Below are 17,791 nucleotides of genomic sequence, written 5' to 3' on the forward strand. Positions count from 1 at the left end.
ACACGCCGTCCATATTGATTACGTGCTAGGGCTGTCTCATACAAGGCTGGTGTAATGGTATTAGCGGGGGTACTTTTACATGTCGGCGGGTCTTGTGGTAGACCAGGAAAGTCTGTTTTTAAGAAATTCAAATCCTTAAACTGTTCCCTGTTCCAGCCAGGATTCGAACCTGGGTCCATTAGGACTGCAGGCCGCCTCTCTACCGATTCAGCCACGGCCTTCCCTGTTAGAATTGTTTAGAGAGTTCTGCATCCCCCCCCCCCCCCATTTCCACAGGCGACAGACACACATTATCATTTATATATACTCGTATATATTAATAAATGTTTCAGTGATTATTCAAGCCTTATGATTTTTTGTAACTAACTCCATGCCATCCACAGAGAATAGCCCTCAACATAGAGTGCTTCATTTGATTGTCCATCTACTCACCAGTCTTTATCTTCTCTCACATACAGCCTTCTTTAACTACATGGGAGCAGTGCTGCTTTGGGTGGGGTGCTTGAGGGCGGGGAGAAAGATCCACCACCAACTTCTTTCCTCTGTTCTCCGTCTCCCAATGAGTTTCTTCGACACAAACCCAAGTGGACGAATAATGAATCGCTTTAGCAAGGAGGTGGATACGTTGGACAGTCTGCTTCCCACAATCATTGGAGGCCTTTTAGCATGTCTAACTCAGGTACAGTTTATCATCCGCAGGCAAGTGTGAAACTTCTTAAGAGAATATCTGATACACCAACGGATATGAGAATCAGTGAAAGTGGCTTCATAATATGCATCACTCAGGTAGAAATTTTCGGAAAATTTAAGAGGATGCTTAATTTCTGTGGGAGAGGACAGAAGCGTGAAAAGTCAAAGGAGGATGTATTAGAAATTGTACATTTATGCAGTGTATGTGTGTGTGTGTGTGTGTGTGTGTGTGTGTGTGTGTACAAAAATTTAGAGATGATGTCAATTTGTACATCCATCAATTTTAATACTGACTTGCTTTCAGCTATCCCTGTTCTCTGGCTAATGTACTGTATGTACGACGATTAGTGTGTATGGATGGCACAAGTTAAAAAAACGTCCCATTCATAAGGTATAGGGACACATGCACCAAAACGTTCGTGAAATCCAGCTTGAAGCATACGAACTTAAAGACAGTTACAGTGTTTAAGTGCAAAACTACACATCACAAGTGCAAGAAAAAACATTTGGCTGTTTTCAGTGCACTTCAAGCAGGGAATGAATCCACATCACATACACTACACTACACTACCCAACGCCAGTCAGTGCCACAGCACATGGGTATGTGAGAGGTATGACACATCCAGAAACACTCCTCCTGTTACACCAAACACAAAGTCCCCCTACCCTCATTCACACAACCACAGACATCACAACTGCAGTACCTCAGTCGTCTCTGTGACTTTGGAAGGTGTAGGACGGTCTTTTCCTAACTTTTCTAGTCCAATTTCATTCTCGCCTCATGTGGACTTTTGTCTCATCCACCTCTGCCAAATCTCTTCTCAAGGTTACAGGAAAGGATTTAGTGATAGTGCCATAGCTTGTGGCTTGGACACCACTGTGTCTAGTTTATCTAGTAATGGAGAAGAATCACACTGAAAGCAAAACCATAGTCAGGGCCGTGGGCAGTCGCACGAAAACATCCTGTTCTAGTGGCGAAAGATAGTCCTATTCTTCACGTCATTACTCATCAATGCAATGACCTACAGACCTGGAGTTATTTTCATTCGCATGAAGAAGAGCTGCTAAGTAATATGGTCTTTAATTCATTCTCCTAACTGCGATATTAAGGTTATATGTAAAGCTAGTTTGTGTTTTTTTATTTTTTATTTTTAGTACCAAGGTGAGGCGCGAACAGATCTTAGCCCGGCGGACATGGGTTAAGAACAGAATAGCAACTAATTTTGAAAAAAAAAAAAAAAAATCGTGAATAGGCAGGATTCTGAAGAGGTTATTCAACTACTGAACATATACAGAAAATGAATCAGCTAAATGAAAAAACTACAGAATACAATAAACAACTGAACTTAGGTTTTTCTAATTACGAAAGGCTTTCTACTCAGTGCAGCACATAGCAGTTATAAATTCATTGCAAGAACAAGGAGTAAATGAGAACATTGTAAAACTGCGCAGAGACTGCAGGGAACTGCTACAGTTGAATTACAAAACGATTCGGAAATAATTAAGACTGAGAAAGACATGCGTCAGGGAGATGAAATTTCACCAAAAATATTTACAGCATGCCTAGAAAGTATTTTCAGGAAGTTAGACTGGAAAAACAATGGAGTAAGCATAGACGGAGAAAAGCTAAACGATTAAGGTTTTGCAGATGACATTATTTTAATCTCCGAAACAACAAAGACATTGCAAGAAATGGTAAATGACCTAAACAAAGAAAGTCTCAAAGACGGCCTAAAGATGAACTGTAGTGAAACTAAAGTCATGTTTAGTTCAAATACACCAAAGAGATTCATCAGAGTAAGCGAAAAAAAATTTGAAGTCGAGGAGTACAGTTACCTGGGCATATGCTAAAAGTAATGAAAGACCATAATAACGAAATAAAAAGACGCGTTACAGTTGGATGGAAAGCTTTCGATAAACACAGAGACATCATGAAAAGTAGCTTACCAATATGTATGAAAAGAAAAATTTGTAACGAATGTATAATTCCAGCCATGGTGTACGGTTGTCAGACCTGGAAACTGACAAAATCGACGGAAAAATTTACTAATCCTTTCTCAGAGAGCAATGGAAATGTCAGTGTTGGAAATAGATTTGAGAGACAGAAAAAGATCAACATGGGTGAGAGAGCAGACTAAAGTCAAAAACATCATAGAAGTTATAGAAGAACAGGCCATGTAGCAAGAACAAGGGATAACCGATGGAGCAAGAGGTTGACTGAGTGGACTCCGAGAGATACAAGCGTAGCAGAAAAGGGCCAGACAGGATGCGTAGAGGTGAGATAGAGAAGTTTGCAGGGAAAACATGGCAGAGATTGGCTTAGTCAAGGAATTCGTGGAGAAGGCTGGGGGAGGCCTTTGAAGTAGTAGTAGTAGTTGTTCCCTAGGTAGTCTGGCTGAACAGCCCCGAGTCCCTTAGGAAGGCCGTGGCCGAGACTGGGCTATCCCACAGAGCTCTCAAAGTGTGTATGTTGTGTTGTTGGCTCAGGTGATTGTGTGCAATGCATTGTTCCATAATGTGCTTAATAGTATGGGGTGATGTGTTGCATCCTAGACAGGCATCAGTGATGGAATCATCCAGCCTCTTCAGGTAGCTTAGGAGGGCTGGATGGTGCCCACATCTCAGCCTGGCCAGGTGGACCCTGTCCTCACGAGGGAGATAGGATTCAGAAGGGAGGATGTCAGGAGGCCGTGCATGCAGCTGTGTGTTGTCTTTAAGTGACTGAATGGAGTGGCGAGTGATCTGAGTGTGGATATGCTTCTGGAAGCTGGTCTGAGGTGGGCGAGGGGGAAGAGATGACAGTATTTGTGTATGGTATCGTGTGCTGGGTGTTGTTTTGATGTTCCTTGGTGTGGGTGGATGTGCTGCCATGTAATATAGTGGATGTTGTGGGTTTGTGGAGGCTGCAGCAAGAAACTGGGTGCCTCTCATGTCTAGGTGATCCTTGACTTTGAGGACTTTGGTTTCTTGATGTAGGTGGTCTGTGGATGTAGTAGCTGTGCAGCCTGTGATTATTTTTAGGGCCTTGTTCTGTATGGTCTGCAGAGTGTTGTAGTGTGTTTTGGTGAGGTTAGAAGCCCAGGGAGGGCTTGCATAATTCATCACTTAACTTATGTATTGTTTGTATACTGTGGTGGTGGTTTCTTTGTTGTGTCCGAATGTTGTATGGGCAAGTGACCTCAGAGCATTGAGTCTTGGTGTTATTTTATTTTTAATGTTTGTGCTTTGTTGTTTAAATGACACTGATGTATGTTACACCAAGGATTTTGTGTGTGTGTGTGTGTGTGTGTGTGTGTGTGTGTGTGTGTGTGTGTGTGTGGTAGGGGAGTGTTGTTTATGGTAAGGTGTGGGATGTGACTGTGTTCTGCTCTCCAGTTTGTGAGAAGGGTCACTGTAGATTTGGCTGGGGCTATTTTGAGCCTGTTTGTGGTGAACCATTCGTGTAGTTTGTTAAGGTAAGGTTGAACGATGTGTGCAGCTGTGTTTGCGTTTTGGTGCTCACAGGTAAGTGTTATATCATCTGCATAGGAAGCTATGTGTATCTGTGGTGTGTGGGGTGTGGGTATGTCGTGCATGTGTAGGTTAAAGAATGTAGGGGACAAAACAGATCCTTGGGGGATGCCGTTTGTGAAGTTTCTGATGTTAGAAGACTGACCGGCAAATGTTACGTGTGCACATCTGCCTGCTAAGTAGTTTGCCAGCCATCTTTTTGTGTTATTGTGCATGTTTGTGTTGAGTATTTTGTTTGTGAGGTTATGGCGGGGGATGTCATCAAATGCTTTGCTAATGTCTAGTGTGATTAGGAGTGTTCTGTGTGGTGGCCGAGCTGAATTCATGCCATCGAAAACTCTCTGTGTAAGGTCTGTAAGAAGGGTGTTTGTGGAGTTTAGTGGCCTAAATCAATGTTGTGACTGGGCTAGGGGAATGTGAGGTGTGACTAGTTGTAGTACCAGTCATTCAGTGACTTTAGAGGTGGTGCGGAGGAGTGTGATGGGGTGGTGTGAGGAGGGTAACGTGGGGTCTTTGTTGGGTTTAGGGATAGTGATGATAATGTCATGCTTCCAGATGCCGGGTATTATGTTGTGCGAGTAGCTGTAGTTTGATATGTTGATGAGTGCTTGTATGCCTTGTGGGCCAAGGTGTTTAAGGTGAATGGTACTTATGTTGTCTGGTCCACAGGCAGATGAGTGCTTGAGGTTGTTAATGATGTGCTCCGTCTGGTTGTAAGTAAAAGGTGCGTAGTCTGGGTCTGTGGGGAACTCTCTCTTACGTCGGATGATACGTCGGTCTTCAGGATGGGGGTTTAACCCCTTAACCGCGGGGCATCACTTTCGTGACGCTCGGCTACAATGGATCATACCGCGGGGCGTCACTTTTGTGATTCTGTGTTATTTTGAATTATCCCGGGCTCTCAAGTGGTGGCTTGTATCATCTATCAGTACTGCCAATGTCCAATACTAGTCAGCACTCCAAATCTCATCTGTATTCCCATCCATTGTTGACATTTTAGCTATTTTACCCCCTTCGTGACTCCCCTCCCTACCTGCCCTCCATTACCCTCTCCTCTCACCTCCCACGCCGCGCTGCGCTACGGAAATTTCCCCCTTCTTTTTCCACAGATTTCATCCATTGAAATAAGCCCTATGCCCTATATTTTTACCCAATAATATATACCAAAAAAAAAAACAGGTAAGTGATAGTGTTATACTCCAGAAATTGGCTAATTATCACCTGACAAAACCTCACGTGCATTCATTCGCTACATTACCACGGTAATTTCCCCTATGATTTATGCCTTGTAATCGATGTCTGTAATAAAAATATATATCAGAAAGGAAGGGAGATTCCTAATTGACATTTACATTCACCTGGAACTACCTATTTCTTTATTTATTGCCGAGATTTTCTACCTATAAAAAATTAGCCTGTAAGTTAGCAGCAGTCAGCCTAAAGTGTCATTGTCAACCCTTCCCTTCTCAGATAAGCCACGGCATTTAGTTCCTTGTCCTCCACTGCAGAGACAACATGTCGCACTCGCGCCCCGCCATTCCTGCCGCTTCTGCGCCCATTGCAAAGGGCCCCGTGACCTCTACGCCAAAGAAAAGTGTTGAGGCAAGCAGGAAAGGCCTCAGTGACTCTGCAGTGGCACGAGAACTTGCTGAATTGTCCATGATAATAATGGACAGTGACTTTGACGATTCGGGTGAATCGTGTGATGAGCCGGGTGAAGTTATTGCGCCAGAAACAGCGACGACAAGTGCTTCTACCAGTGAATTAGTGTCTAGCTCCAAGGGAAAGGAGCCTTTAGTGCAGGAAGGACAAGAATTTGGGGAGGGAGTGAAAAGGCGGCGTGTTAGCCCCAGAACAATGCCCCCACGTGACCCAGTCCGCCATGAGTCACGAGTGCATTCACCTCCCCGTTCCCCAAGCCCCGCTTTACTCAGCTCGTCATCATCGTTGGCTGAGTTATCTCCGGAGTCTTCGTCGTCGGAGTCACCACCAGCATCAACAGTGAAGGCCGGCCGTAGAGGTAGAGGTAGATCTAAGAGAGTGAAAAGTAGTGTAGCTAGTAGGGTAAGGGCTGCTAGTGCTGTACGGCAACCTAGGGTCAGTGAGAGTGACCTTGACAGAGATAAGCCTCCCTCTCAGCCAACCTCCACCACCACCACCACCACCAGCCCTCCACCGCCACGCCAGGGAATCCTTGACGCCTTCGCGTGGACGGAAGGGTCAGATTTTGTCCCCGAAAACCTGGTTTTCGATGAGAGCTCGTCAGGAGTTCAGCCTGCCTTCACTATGGACGAAAATGCTGAGTGTGTCGACTACCTTTTGGCCTTCCTAGATGACGAAGTCATGCAGCACATATGTGATGAGACCAACAGGTTCGAATCACAACGTGCTGCTAGTGGTACAGGTGCAGCCAAGATGCAACAGTGGACCATGCTGGGAGTGCAGGAGCTGTATGTGTTCTTTGCCCTCATGCTTCTTATGCCACACTCCAAGAAGCATGAGTTGGAAAAATACTGGTCCATGGACCCCTTACTACCCTCACCGACCTTCAACAAGTACATGGCCAGAGATCGCTTCCGGAACATCATGGGAAACCTGCACTTTGCCGATAATGATGTACCTTCCCAAACTGACCCACTCTGGAAGATCCAGGAGATTCTGAACAGAATGAAGGATAAGTTCATGTCATTCTTCCACCCATTTCAGAAGGTTGTCATTGATGAATCCTTGGTTTTGTTCAGAGGACGTCTTCGGTTTGTTCAGTACATTCCAAGCAAACGCCATCGCTTTGGAATTAAGTTCTTTGTACTGTGCGACTGTAAGTCGGGGTACATCCTTGACTTCGTCATATATTCAGCCAGCACTGTCGATCTCGATAAAACTCACCCCCTTGGCTTCTCAGGCTGTGTAGTGAAAGTGCTCCTAGAAAAGTATTTTGGTGGGAATCATGTGCTGTATACAGACAACTACTATACAGCACCGAAACTTGCCAAATACCTTTCTGAGCACGGCATTGGCTCCTGCGGCACTGTGAAAAGTAATCGTGCCAACTTCCCCAAATTCCCAGAGGCGGGAAACTCGCAGCGAGGAGACGTGCACCTACGCAAGTCTGAGAAGATACTGGCAATACGGTGGCATGACAAGAGAGTCGTGCACATGCTCACCACCGTACATAAGGGGGAGATGAGAGACAGTGGGAAGGTCGACCGTAGGACAGGCGAACCTGTGATGAAACCTGATGCTGTGTTGGACTATAATATCAACATGCGGCTGGTGGACAAGTCCGACATGATGATTGGTGAGATCGACTGCCTCAGGAAGAATACTAGGTGGTACAGGAAAGTTTTTCTCCATCTCATAGACATGACGATGCTGAACGCCTTCATCCTGTACAAGATGAAGGTAAAGCCACCCAAGTCCTTCTCCCTGAGGTTGTTCGCCAGGACTTGTGTCCAGCAGCTGCTGGAAAAATATGGTAGGGTGCAAGCAGCAACTCCAAGGCGCCATCCAGTTACACTTCCCGACCGACTTGAGCAGAGGGCGTATATGGATCGGCACAGACTTGAGCTAATGCCTGCCACAGGGAAAAGGAAGGCTGCGATTCGCAGGTGTCAGGTATGTGCGCATACCACACGCCGCACACCTGAGCATAAACGCACCTCTTGGCAGTGCGCTGAATGCCAGGTTCCCCTCTGTGTAACCTGCTTCTTCGATTATCACAGCCAGAAGCAGTTCTAACAGTGCAAGTGTGGAAGCAGAATTATTTGGAAATAATGTGTAAATAATGTGTAAATAATGTGTAAATAGCAGGTGAAAGGAATGGATGTTCAGTTCATATGATTGAACAGTGTATTATAGTTTTATCTTACTGAAAGTGACAGTGAATAACATATTGTAAGTAAAATAGAAGGGTAAATATTGAAAATAGAATAGAAAATGTAAATAGTAATGTAAGTAATTAGTAATATAAGAATATGAGTACAAATAATTTATGTTATAACAGTGAGAGTGAATCCGTGGCTCTCTACGTATTTTACTGACTGAAAAATTGAATGACTTCAGTGACAATAAAATAATACGACTGAAGGAAACTTATGGAGAAAGACTCCAGATATATATAAGTGTGATATAGTAATAGAAATATAAAGTGTGAGGGGTTTTATGAATAATAAATGACAGAGTGCCTAGAGCGAACTAGCGCAAGTGCGGCGATCAGACGCGCTCGAAAGTTCCATTGCTTTCACAGTGTTTTTTTTTTTTAGTATGGATCCCAAACTACTTGAAAATGGTAGAATAGTGTTTATAGTGTTTGTATCTGGCTGTGGTAATCATATTACGGGTTGTCGGGAAGTGTAAAGTGGAGACTTAGTTACCCTACTTCAGAGGTCTCCACAAGTCCTACGGAAACAGACGAAGGCTCAACAATCATTCCAGGAGAAAGCTGAAGGTATGTGCAATAAGCATATATAATTTTATTATTCTAGGACTAATAACTGATTTTTGGCAAATATTTTTTGAGAGTCTGTCGGAGCCCAAATAACCCCACAGGACACGCAAGTCATTGGTAAACAAGCCCGCGGTGTAGGGGTTAAGATGGCTGACTTTTGAAAAGTGATTGACGAGAGTGTTTGCTTGTTGTTTGTTTGAGGGTATGGTGTCTGTTGTGATGGCAGCATGTGATTGTGTGGTGTTACTGTTGGAAAGCGTGATGCTGTTTAGTGATTTGTAGAGTTTGCTGATGTTTGTTTTGTGGTCAAGTGTTTGGAGGTAATTTCTCTAGTTTAGTGTTTCCTGTTCTGATATTTTATTCTTTATCTGAGTGTTGAGTTCTTGTATTTGTTGTACGGTGTCTTGTGTATAGGGTGTTGGGGAGTGTCGCAGTGTGTCCCGTTGTCTGATGAGCCCTTGCATTTCTGGTGTGAAGTTGGGGTTGTGTCTCTTTCTGTTGTCTCTAGGGATTTGTCTTTTGTCTGCGTTTTGTATAATTGTATTGAAAGTGTACACAGCGGTGTTGATGTTTGTGATGGGTGTACTGTTTAGTGTTTCAAAATGTTGTTCTGTTTCAGTTACAAAGGACTCCCAGTTGGCTCTCTTATAATTAGTGTATGTGTGTTTGTGGCCAGCTGGAGTAATTCTGGTTTTGGTAGTGATGAAGATTGGGAGGTGATCAAAACTTAGGGTGTTGACCACTCTCCATGAGGCCTTTGTTAAGCAGTGGACTTGCAATGGCTACTGCTGCTGCTGATATATAATATATATATATATATATATATATATATATATATATATATATATATATATATATATATATATATATATATATATATATATATACATCCTATTTGTTCTAGTTCAATCTTTCTACTCCAGAAAGACCATGTACCTCTCATGCTCTTGAAGAGGGATTATAAGAGGTCCAGGAACTTTCTATTTCAGCTTTCACAGACTAACGCACAGTGTTTGTGCACACTTGTTTACTGTCATTGGTGACCTAAAATGACCTCCGACCAGTGACCTCAGATGACCTTGGAGTTAACCTCACGCGGCCTATGTACGAACTGGAAGTCATGGGAGTCTTCATGCTAAAAATTGGGCTGCAGGAGTACTCGGCATTGCCCGGGTCAAAGAGCAGAACACTCACCCGGTGACCTGAAATGACCCAAATCTGAATTTTGACCTCCCTAAAACCTTCCTTGTGTCATAAGGATTCCAAATATGTAGGTTAAGGCCAGTTAAAATGAAATTGAGGGAGTAGTTCGTGAACAGACATACAGAAAGTGCCCTTTATATACAGTACTATATATACTGTATATACTTATACAGTATATATATATATATATATATATATATATATATATATATATATATATATATATAGAGAGAGAGAGAGAGAGAGAGAGAGAGAGAGAGAGCCTCTGTGGTACAGTGGTAAAGTGTACATGTTCGTTCACTGAAGGACGAGGGTTCTCGCCCCGCCAGGGTAATAAACTTTGGGAGCGTTCTTCAGGCCACGTACTGCAATGGCGGACACAATGGGTGCTGTGGTTAAACCAGTGTCACATACTGCAAAGTATGCTTGCACCCAGTCAGCTTGCATGGGCTGATTACAGTTGGTTCACAGACTACACACACATCCAAAGCCACTTCGACACTACAGTTACAATTACAATCACTTCTCATCCTACATACATTCTCTACTAGACAGCCTAAGCCACTTGGTAGAGATACATTGGCTGTATCGTCCCCACTTCGGTTGGGATAGGCCGGTCCTGCAGTGGACACTCAAACAGCTGATGAGATGAGATGATATTTTTTTTTTTTTTTTAACTTGCCCCATCCTTATTGATTTTCCACAACTGACTCCCCCCAATCCCAACCAATTTGGAAAAAATAAATTTGGCCCAAACCTCCGCTTTTGGTAAGAAACATCAAAAATTCAGAGAGAAATTGCTCACCTGAGGTTTAAACTACTTGATACAGGTAGCAGTACTCCTTACCTTACTGGGTTTTCTCTTAGCCTGGCTCCAGAGAAAATGAGTTCTATGGGAGGGTAACTATTCCACACCACTCATAAACGGTATTTATTTATTTATTTGTTACGAATTTATATGTAGTACGAGAGTACATTGGTTTTCAAACAGTAATATAGGCAATATAAGCATTGTTTCACTCAAGAACACGTCAACATACCTGACCTTTTCTGGCGACATTACGTGATCATCATTTCTGACTGTTTCTTCCTCTAATGCTATGTAAACTTTGTCCTCCACATTGTCATCAACTGGGGAATCACTCTGGCCCTGAATGTCTTTATTGGCCAGATCACTGGTAACAGGTGAATTGCCGAGACAATGGCGTGTGGGGGGGAGGGAGGTCATGCGGGGTAAGGCATTGTCCCTACCTGGCAGCTTGCAAAAGAAGGGGTCCCGTGTATATGTACCAAAAAGCGTAAAAATTGAAAACTGCAAATTATGAACCTTGCAATTGTGCAACGTACTGGTATGTCGATGGGTCTAGCTGTGACAAAACGTTGCAACATACTCATTCGTCAATGGGACACCTCAGGTTAATAACAGAACGAAGGATGGAAAAACAAATGAAAAAAAAAAAAATCCATACATCAGATTACTGGTGTCCTCTGTTCATAAAATATCTGTAACAATTAGACTTGAACAGCTGTGGGTTGAAAATTGGAGGGAAACAACTCTGGGGAAGTGAGTTCCAGAGAGATGCAGTTTGGAGAATGAAAGAATTCTGATAGGCAGAAGTTCTGCAATATGGCTGAGTGACATTCGAGTCATGAGTGCTAGCAGATGCCCGTGTAGCACAAGGGAAGGCATGGAGAGGTGGAACCATGGATGCAACTTTGTCTGAGCATTTGCCAAAAAAAATATCTGTAAAATAATGCAAGGGAGGCAACATTCCTTCTTACTTGCAGGGGAGGTAGTTTATATTGGCAGGATTGTTAATAATTCTAACAGCTTTGTTCTGAATTTTGTCTAGTTGTTTTAATGCACCCCTCCACATCCATTCCACGACGGTGAGGAATATTCAAGCTGAGAGCTCACATGACTCTTATAAATTATAGCTAAATGCTCATCAATGAAGAAGTTACGGACTCTGTACAATAATCCAAGTTTCTTTGAGCCGGCTTTAGCAAGTGATCTGTCATGAAAGGTCCAGCTGAAGGCATTGTTAAGTAGGACACCAAGAACTTCAATACTTTTGGAGATGGGTATATTAGTAGCACTGAAGGCAATGTACGAATCTGGCAATGTCTGTCTATTAGTAAATTGTATAAATTTATTTTTACTAGCATTAAAAGAGACAAGGTTGTTTTGTCCTCATTCACTGATTGTAGATAGGTCTTGATTTATGGAGATGGGTGTACTGAGTTGAGAGGTAGAGATAATAGACTTTGTAAATGGGTGTCTGAGTGTGAATGAACTATGTAGTGTCGAGTCATCTGCGTATGAGTGGATGGGATTGTTGGTGACAGATAAGAGATCATTAATATGAACCAGGAATAGGGTTGGCGCCAGAACTGATCCCTGCGGCACGCTGTCTTTAATTGAGTGGAAATTGGAATATACATCATCTACTTTTACTCTTATTTTCCTGTCACTAAGATATGAAGAAATCAAAGGAACAAAAGACGTTAGTCCATAGCAAGGGAGTTTGGACAACAGGGAACGGTGCCATACTCTGTCGAAAGCTTTAGAAATATCAAGAGCTATTGCATGAGTTTCTCCATGTAGATCGATTGACTGATGGATGGTATGAGTTAGGAGATTGAGTGTATCAATGGTGGATCTTTCGTGGCAAAAACCATATTGTCTATCACTAATTAAGTTGTTGGATTCAAGATGTTTAACAATGTGCTTATTAATTAAAGTTTCAAATACCTTAACAAGAGAAGATGTGACAGCTATTGGTCTGTAATCAGAGGGGTCAGAGGAACTTCCTTTCTTCGGAACTGGGTGGATATTGGCTTCTTTCCATGAATTTGGGAATAAAGAAGTATGTATGAATAATCTGAATAATTTAGCTAGAACAGAGGCAAGTTCAGGGGAACACTTTTTCAAAACAATTGGCGGAATTCCATCTGGAATTATATATATATATATATATATATATATATATATATATATATATATATATATATATATATATATATCTACATAATAATATATTTAGGTATACTGCATATATACTGTATATCTATATATCTATATCTATATCTGTCTATCTCTCTGTTTATCTATATGATTATATATTTAGGTATACTGTGCATATATATATATATATATATATATATATATATATATATATATATATATATATATATATATATATATATATATATATATATATATATATATTTGTGTAAGTATACTATTTTTTTTTTTCTCTCTCTCTAATCATACTCATCCTTATCGTCATCATCCATTGCAAGTCAACTGCTGATCAAAGGCCTCTCCCAACCTGTTCCAAGAATTCCTTGACTGGACCAATATCTGCCACGTTTTGCCCTTAAACTTCTGTATCTCGTCTCTCCACCTCCTGTCTGGCCTTTTTCTATTTCGCTTACAATCTCTTGGAGTCCAGTTAGTTAGCCTCTTTCTCCATCTGAAATCCCCAGTTCTTGTTACATGACGTGCTCATCTCCTTTTCTGTTCTTTTATAACTCATGTCTTTGACTTTAGTCTGCTCTCTGGACCAATATGAGCTTCTTCTGTCACTTAAAGATGTTCTCAACATCGATTTTTCCATTGCTTTTAGAGTACAGATTAGTTGATTTTTCATGGATGTTGACAGTTTCCCGGCCTTAGAGCCGTGCGTCATATCTGGGATTATACACTCGTTATATCCTTTTCGTTTCATACATATTGGCAAGCTTCTTTTCATGATGTCTTTATGATTTACCAAAAGCATTTCATCCAACTGTTATGAGCATTTTTGTTTAGCCACCGTTGTCTTTCGTTAGTTTAGTACTTAATCCAAGTCACTGTAACCCTCGATTTCCAAAAAAAAAAAAAAAAAAAAAAAATCATTTTATTTTGATGACGCTTTTTGGTGTCTTTTCATTAAACGTTATTTTAGTTTTACTCCCATTCAACTCCAGCACTACTCTGAGACTTTCTCTGTTTAGGTCATTCAGCACGTCTTGCAATGTATCTGCAGTTTCTGAGACTAGAAAAGTCATCAGCATATCTTAAATGGTTTGGGTTTTCTCCATTAATGTATCCTCCTTGGGTCTCCCAATCCAGCATTCTGAAAATACTTTCAAGAGATCCTGTAAACAATTGCGGTGAAATTTTATCTCCCTGATGCACACCCTTTTCAGTCTTAATTTATTCCCAGTCTTTATGCAGTTAACTGTAGCACTTCCCAGACTGTATGGGTTTTCGAGCTGGTTTACGATATTCTCATTTACTCCTTGTTCCCACAATGAATTTATAATTGCCATATGCTCCACTGAGTTGAAAACCTTTTCATAATCAACAAAACCCAAGGACAGTGGTCATTATATTCTGTAGTTTTCTCCGTTACCTGATCCATTGTGTGTATATCATCTGTCGTCGAATACCCGCTACGGAATCGTACTTGTTCGCGTGGCTGCTTTTCTTCCAAATCTGTTGTAATTCTGTTCGTAAGGACTTCAGTGAAGAGCTTGTAAATAACTGGTTATAAGATAATGGGTCTATTGTTCCTAAGATCTTTGAGTAGCTTTTTTTGTAAATCAAAATAACTCTTGCATGACATCCTGTTTTGGGAATTTTCTTCTTATACACTGAGTAAATAATCGGATGAGCCTGTTTTGTACTTCTACTCCTGCATCCGATAGTGAACTGCTACTATTCCACCGTCTCCTTGGCCTCCCCTCTTTTCATACTTTTAATAGAAATGTTTACTTCGTCTGGCATTACCTCAGGTATCTCAGTTGTGCCAACTGAAAAGTTAGCTACTGCTATTGCTGTCTTTGATACACACAGTTCTTTGTAAAATTCTTCAATTCTCTTCATTATCCCATCTCTGCATTTAATGACCACTGTTTTTGTCTTTGAGATAATTTGTTGTATTCCTAGTTTCTTTTTACCTCATACCTATTTCAGACTTTTTTTTTTTTTTTTTAATGGTTTCTATGATCTGATTCCTGTTTCTCTTCTTTTTATCTTTCCACTGTGTCATGTTGATAATTTTATAATACCCTTTCTGTTTCATCTTTCTTTGCTTTTACTTTCATATTCTTTCTTCTTCTCATGAACTCGAAGGTCATCTTTGAATAAATGTTGGCTTGGTTGTATTAGCTTACCCCACTAACTCTGCTGAGTCTCTTAGCACTTTTCTTCGTCTATTTTTCAACTCATCATTATCATACTTAGCATAACTTAGAGTTTGAAATCTATTCGTAAAATCTATCTTAATGGCTGCTTTGTTTTCGCCTATTTTTGTAGGGCGTTTTATTTTTAATCAGTTTCCTTCTTTGACTTTGGAAATTGGATCTGGCTCTGCAACCCAGCAATCTATGGTCACTTCCTATAATTACATTGTTGATAACTGACTTTCATGATCGTGTTATTCATCTCTGCTATAATGAACTCGATTTCATTCAATGTTTCTCCATTTGGACTTCTCCATGTCCATTTTCTCCCCGCAATTTTGTGAAAGATTGTTATTATTCTCATGTTATACATTACAACAGAATTTACCACCATTTCACCTCATCATTCATTTCTCCCACTCCGAATTTTCCCGTACATGCTTCTCCAATTTTCGATTTGCCAACTTTTGCACTGAAGTGTCCCATGTGGATAATTTATCTGGTCTCTTCTTCTTCCATAGTCCGGAAGATGTCGTCATAGAATGTTTCTGTTTCTTCATCTGAGCTTTGACAAGTCGGTGCATATACAGTACTTGTATTACTTTCAGGTTGTATCTTTTGCACAGTCTAATTACAATTCGTGATACTCTGTCAGATGAATGATGAATTTAGCATTTTTCATATATATAAATTATGAGAAAGAAGGAACCAAAGGCCGCGAGCCCGCAATTATTTTTCCTTCCAAGAGAAAAAGTACAAGAGAGAGCCAAATTCAAGATCCGAAAATTTCGAGATGCCTGGACACACTGTGTTAGAAAGACCGGAGATCATAGGAGGCAGGAAATACAGACAGAAAAAGACAGTTCCAGAGTTGACCTGTTGCATAAATGAAGGACTGGGAGTAACGGTTAACTCTTGCATTAGAGAGCTGGACAGAAAAGGGATGAGAGTTTACTGCTAGACGGGTGCCATGCGCCCGTCATAGAGGTGGAGGAATGCATGCAGACAGTCAGAGGAGCAGTGACCGTTGAAGTAGCGATAGAAAAGAGATAAAGATGCAACAGTGCGGAGAAGAGACAGAGGTTGAAGGGAGTCAGTAAGAGGAGAAGAGTTAATGAGACGAAAAGCCTTTGACTCCTCTCTGTTGAGAAGAGCTGTGTGTGGGGTGCCTCCCCACACATGAGAGTTTTACTCCACACAGGGGCGGATAAAACCCCTGTATAGAGTCAACAATTGTGTGGGGGTAAAGAAGGAACGGAGTCGGCTTAGCACACCTAATCTCTTGGAAGCAGATTTTACAAGAAATGTAATATGATCCTTCCAAGATAATGCCCGGGTAAATGAAACCCCAAGCATGTTCAAGGATGATGCAGGATTAAGTTAAATATTATTAAACATTAGTGGGTATATATACCTGTGGAAGATTTTGTCGGGCTGATAGGTGTAAAAACTGAGTCTTTGATGCATTAAAAACAACCAGATTATTTTTACCTCCGTCAGAGATACGAGCCAAGTCAGACAGTAGGTGTACCATAGCCTCATCCCTTGTTTGCTGAAGTAACTGCTGAGATGGACGTTGCAGGAACCGAATGTAAAGATGAAGGGTAGAGTCATCAGCTTATGAGTGAATAGGGTTAGAGGTACAGCTTAGAAGGTCATTGATGAATAAAAGGAAGAGAGTTGGTGATAGGACAGAGCCCGAGGAATACCACCGTTAATATATCTAGAAGAACGATGGCTGTCTACAACAGCGGCTATTGAACGACCAGATAGGAAGCTAGAGATGAAGGCACAGATAGAAGGATAGAAACCGTAAGAGGGCAGTTTGGAAATTAAAGATTTATGCCAGACTCGATCGAAAGCCTTTGAGATGTCAATTGCAATGGCAAAGCTTTCGCCAAAGTCCCGAAAGGAGGATGACCAGGGGCCTGAAAGGTAGGTGAGAAGATCGCCAGTGGAGCGTCCCTGACGGAACCCATACTGACGATCAGAAAGAAGGTTGTGATAGGAAAGATGCTTTTAATTTTTTGTTAAGAAATGACTCGAAAACTTTTGAGGTACAGGATGTTAAAGCAATTGGACGATAGTTAGAGGGTTGGGAATGGTCACCCTTCTTTGGGACTGGCTGAATGAGAGCAAACTTCCAGCAAGAAGGAAAGGTACAAGCTGATAGACAAAGGCGAAAGAGTTTGCCTAGGCAGGGTGTAAGCACAGAAGCACAGTTCTTGAGAACAACAGGAAGGACTCCATCAGACCCATATGCCTTATTAGTATTGAGGCCAGTGATGGCAGAAAATACATCAGCTGAAGAAATTTTAATTTCAGCCATGAGGAAGTCAGAGTGGGGAAGTGATGGAGGAACAGCACCGAAATCGTCTAAGGTGGAATTGGAGGAGAAAGTTTGAGCATAGAGATCTGCTTCATCAGTAAAAGAAATAGCTACCGAGCCATCAGAGTAGAAAAGAGGAGAGAAGGATGATGAGAAAAAGTTGTTAGAAATGTTTTTGGCAAGATGCCAGAGGGAGCGGGAAGATTGGAGTTGGAGAGTTGAGAGCATTTAGTACGGGTGACATTATTTTTAGCAGAGCGAAAAATAGACTTAGCATGATTCCGGGCAGAAACTTATAAAAAATGTGAATCAGGGGTGGATTGGCTCTGGTACCTTTTATAGGCCCTCTCCTTGTTGTGGACAGCATTAGAACAAGCGTGATTAAACTAAGGCTTTCTTGCATTAGTCAAAGGATATGAGAAAGGAATGTATGCTTC

The 17,791-nt window shown here is 41.5% G+C and overlaps 1 protein-coding gene across 1 annotated transcript in view; it reads left to right on the forward strand.

The window, feature by feature from the left end:
• The window catches only part of LOC145413230 (multidrug resistance-associated protein 1-like), a 682,216-nt gene that overhangs the window by 493,129 nt on the left and 171,296 nt on the right, over nt 1-17,791 (forward strand). Inside the window, exon 19 of the mRNA XM_080282961.1 lies at nt 459-679. Coding sequence (XP_080139087.1) covers nt 459-679 — 221 coding nt within the window. The remainder of the gene's footprint in view (nt 1-458; nt 680-17,791) is intronic.

This window comes from Coenobita brevimanus, chromosome 95 (assembly GCF_032717465.1).
Source record: "Coenobita brevimanus isolate Jiangsu-jjx chromosome 95, ASM3271746v2, whole genome shotgun sequence".
Taxonomy (NCBI): Eukaryota; Metazoa; Arthropoda; class Malacostraca; order Decapoda; family Coenobitidae; genus Coenobita; species Coenobita brevimanus.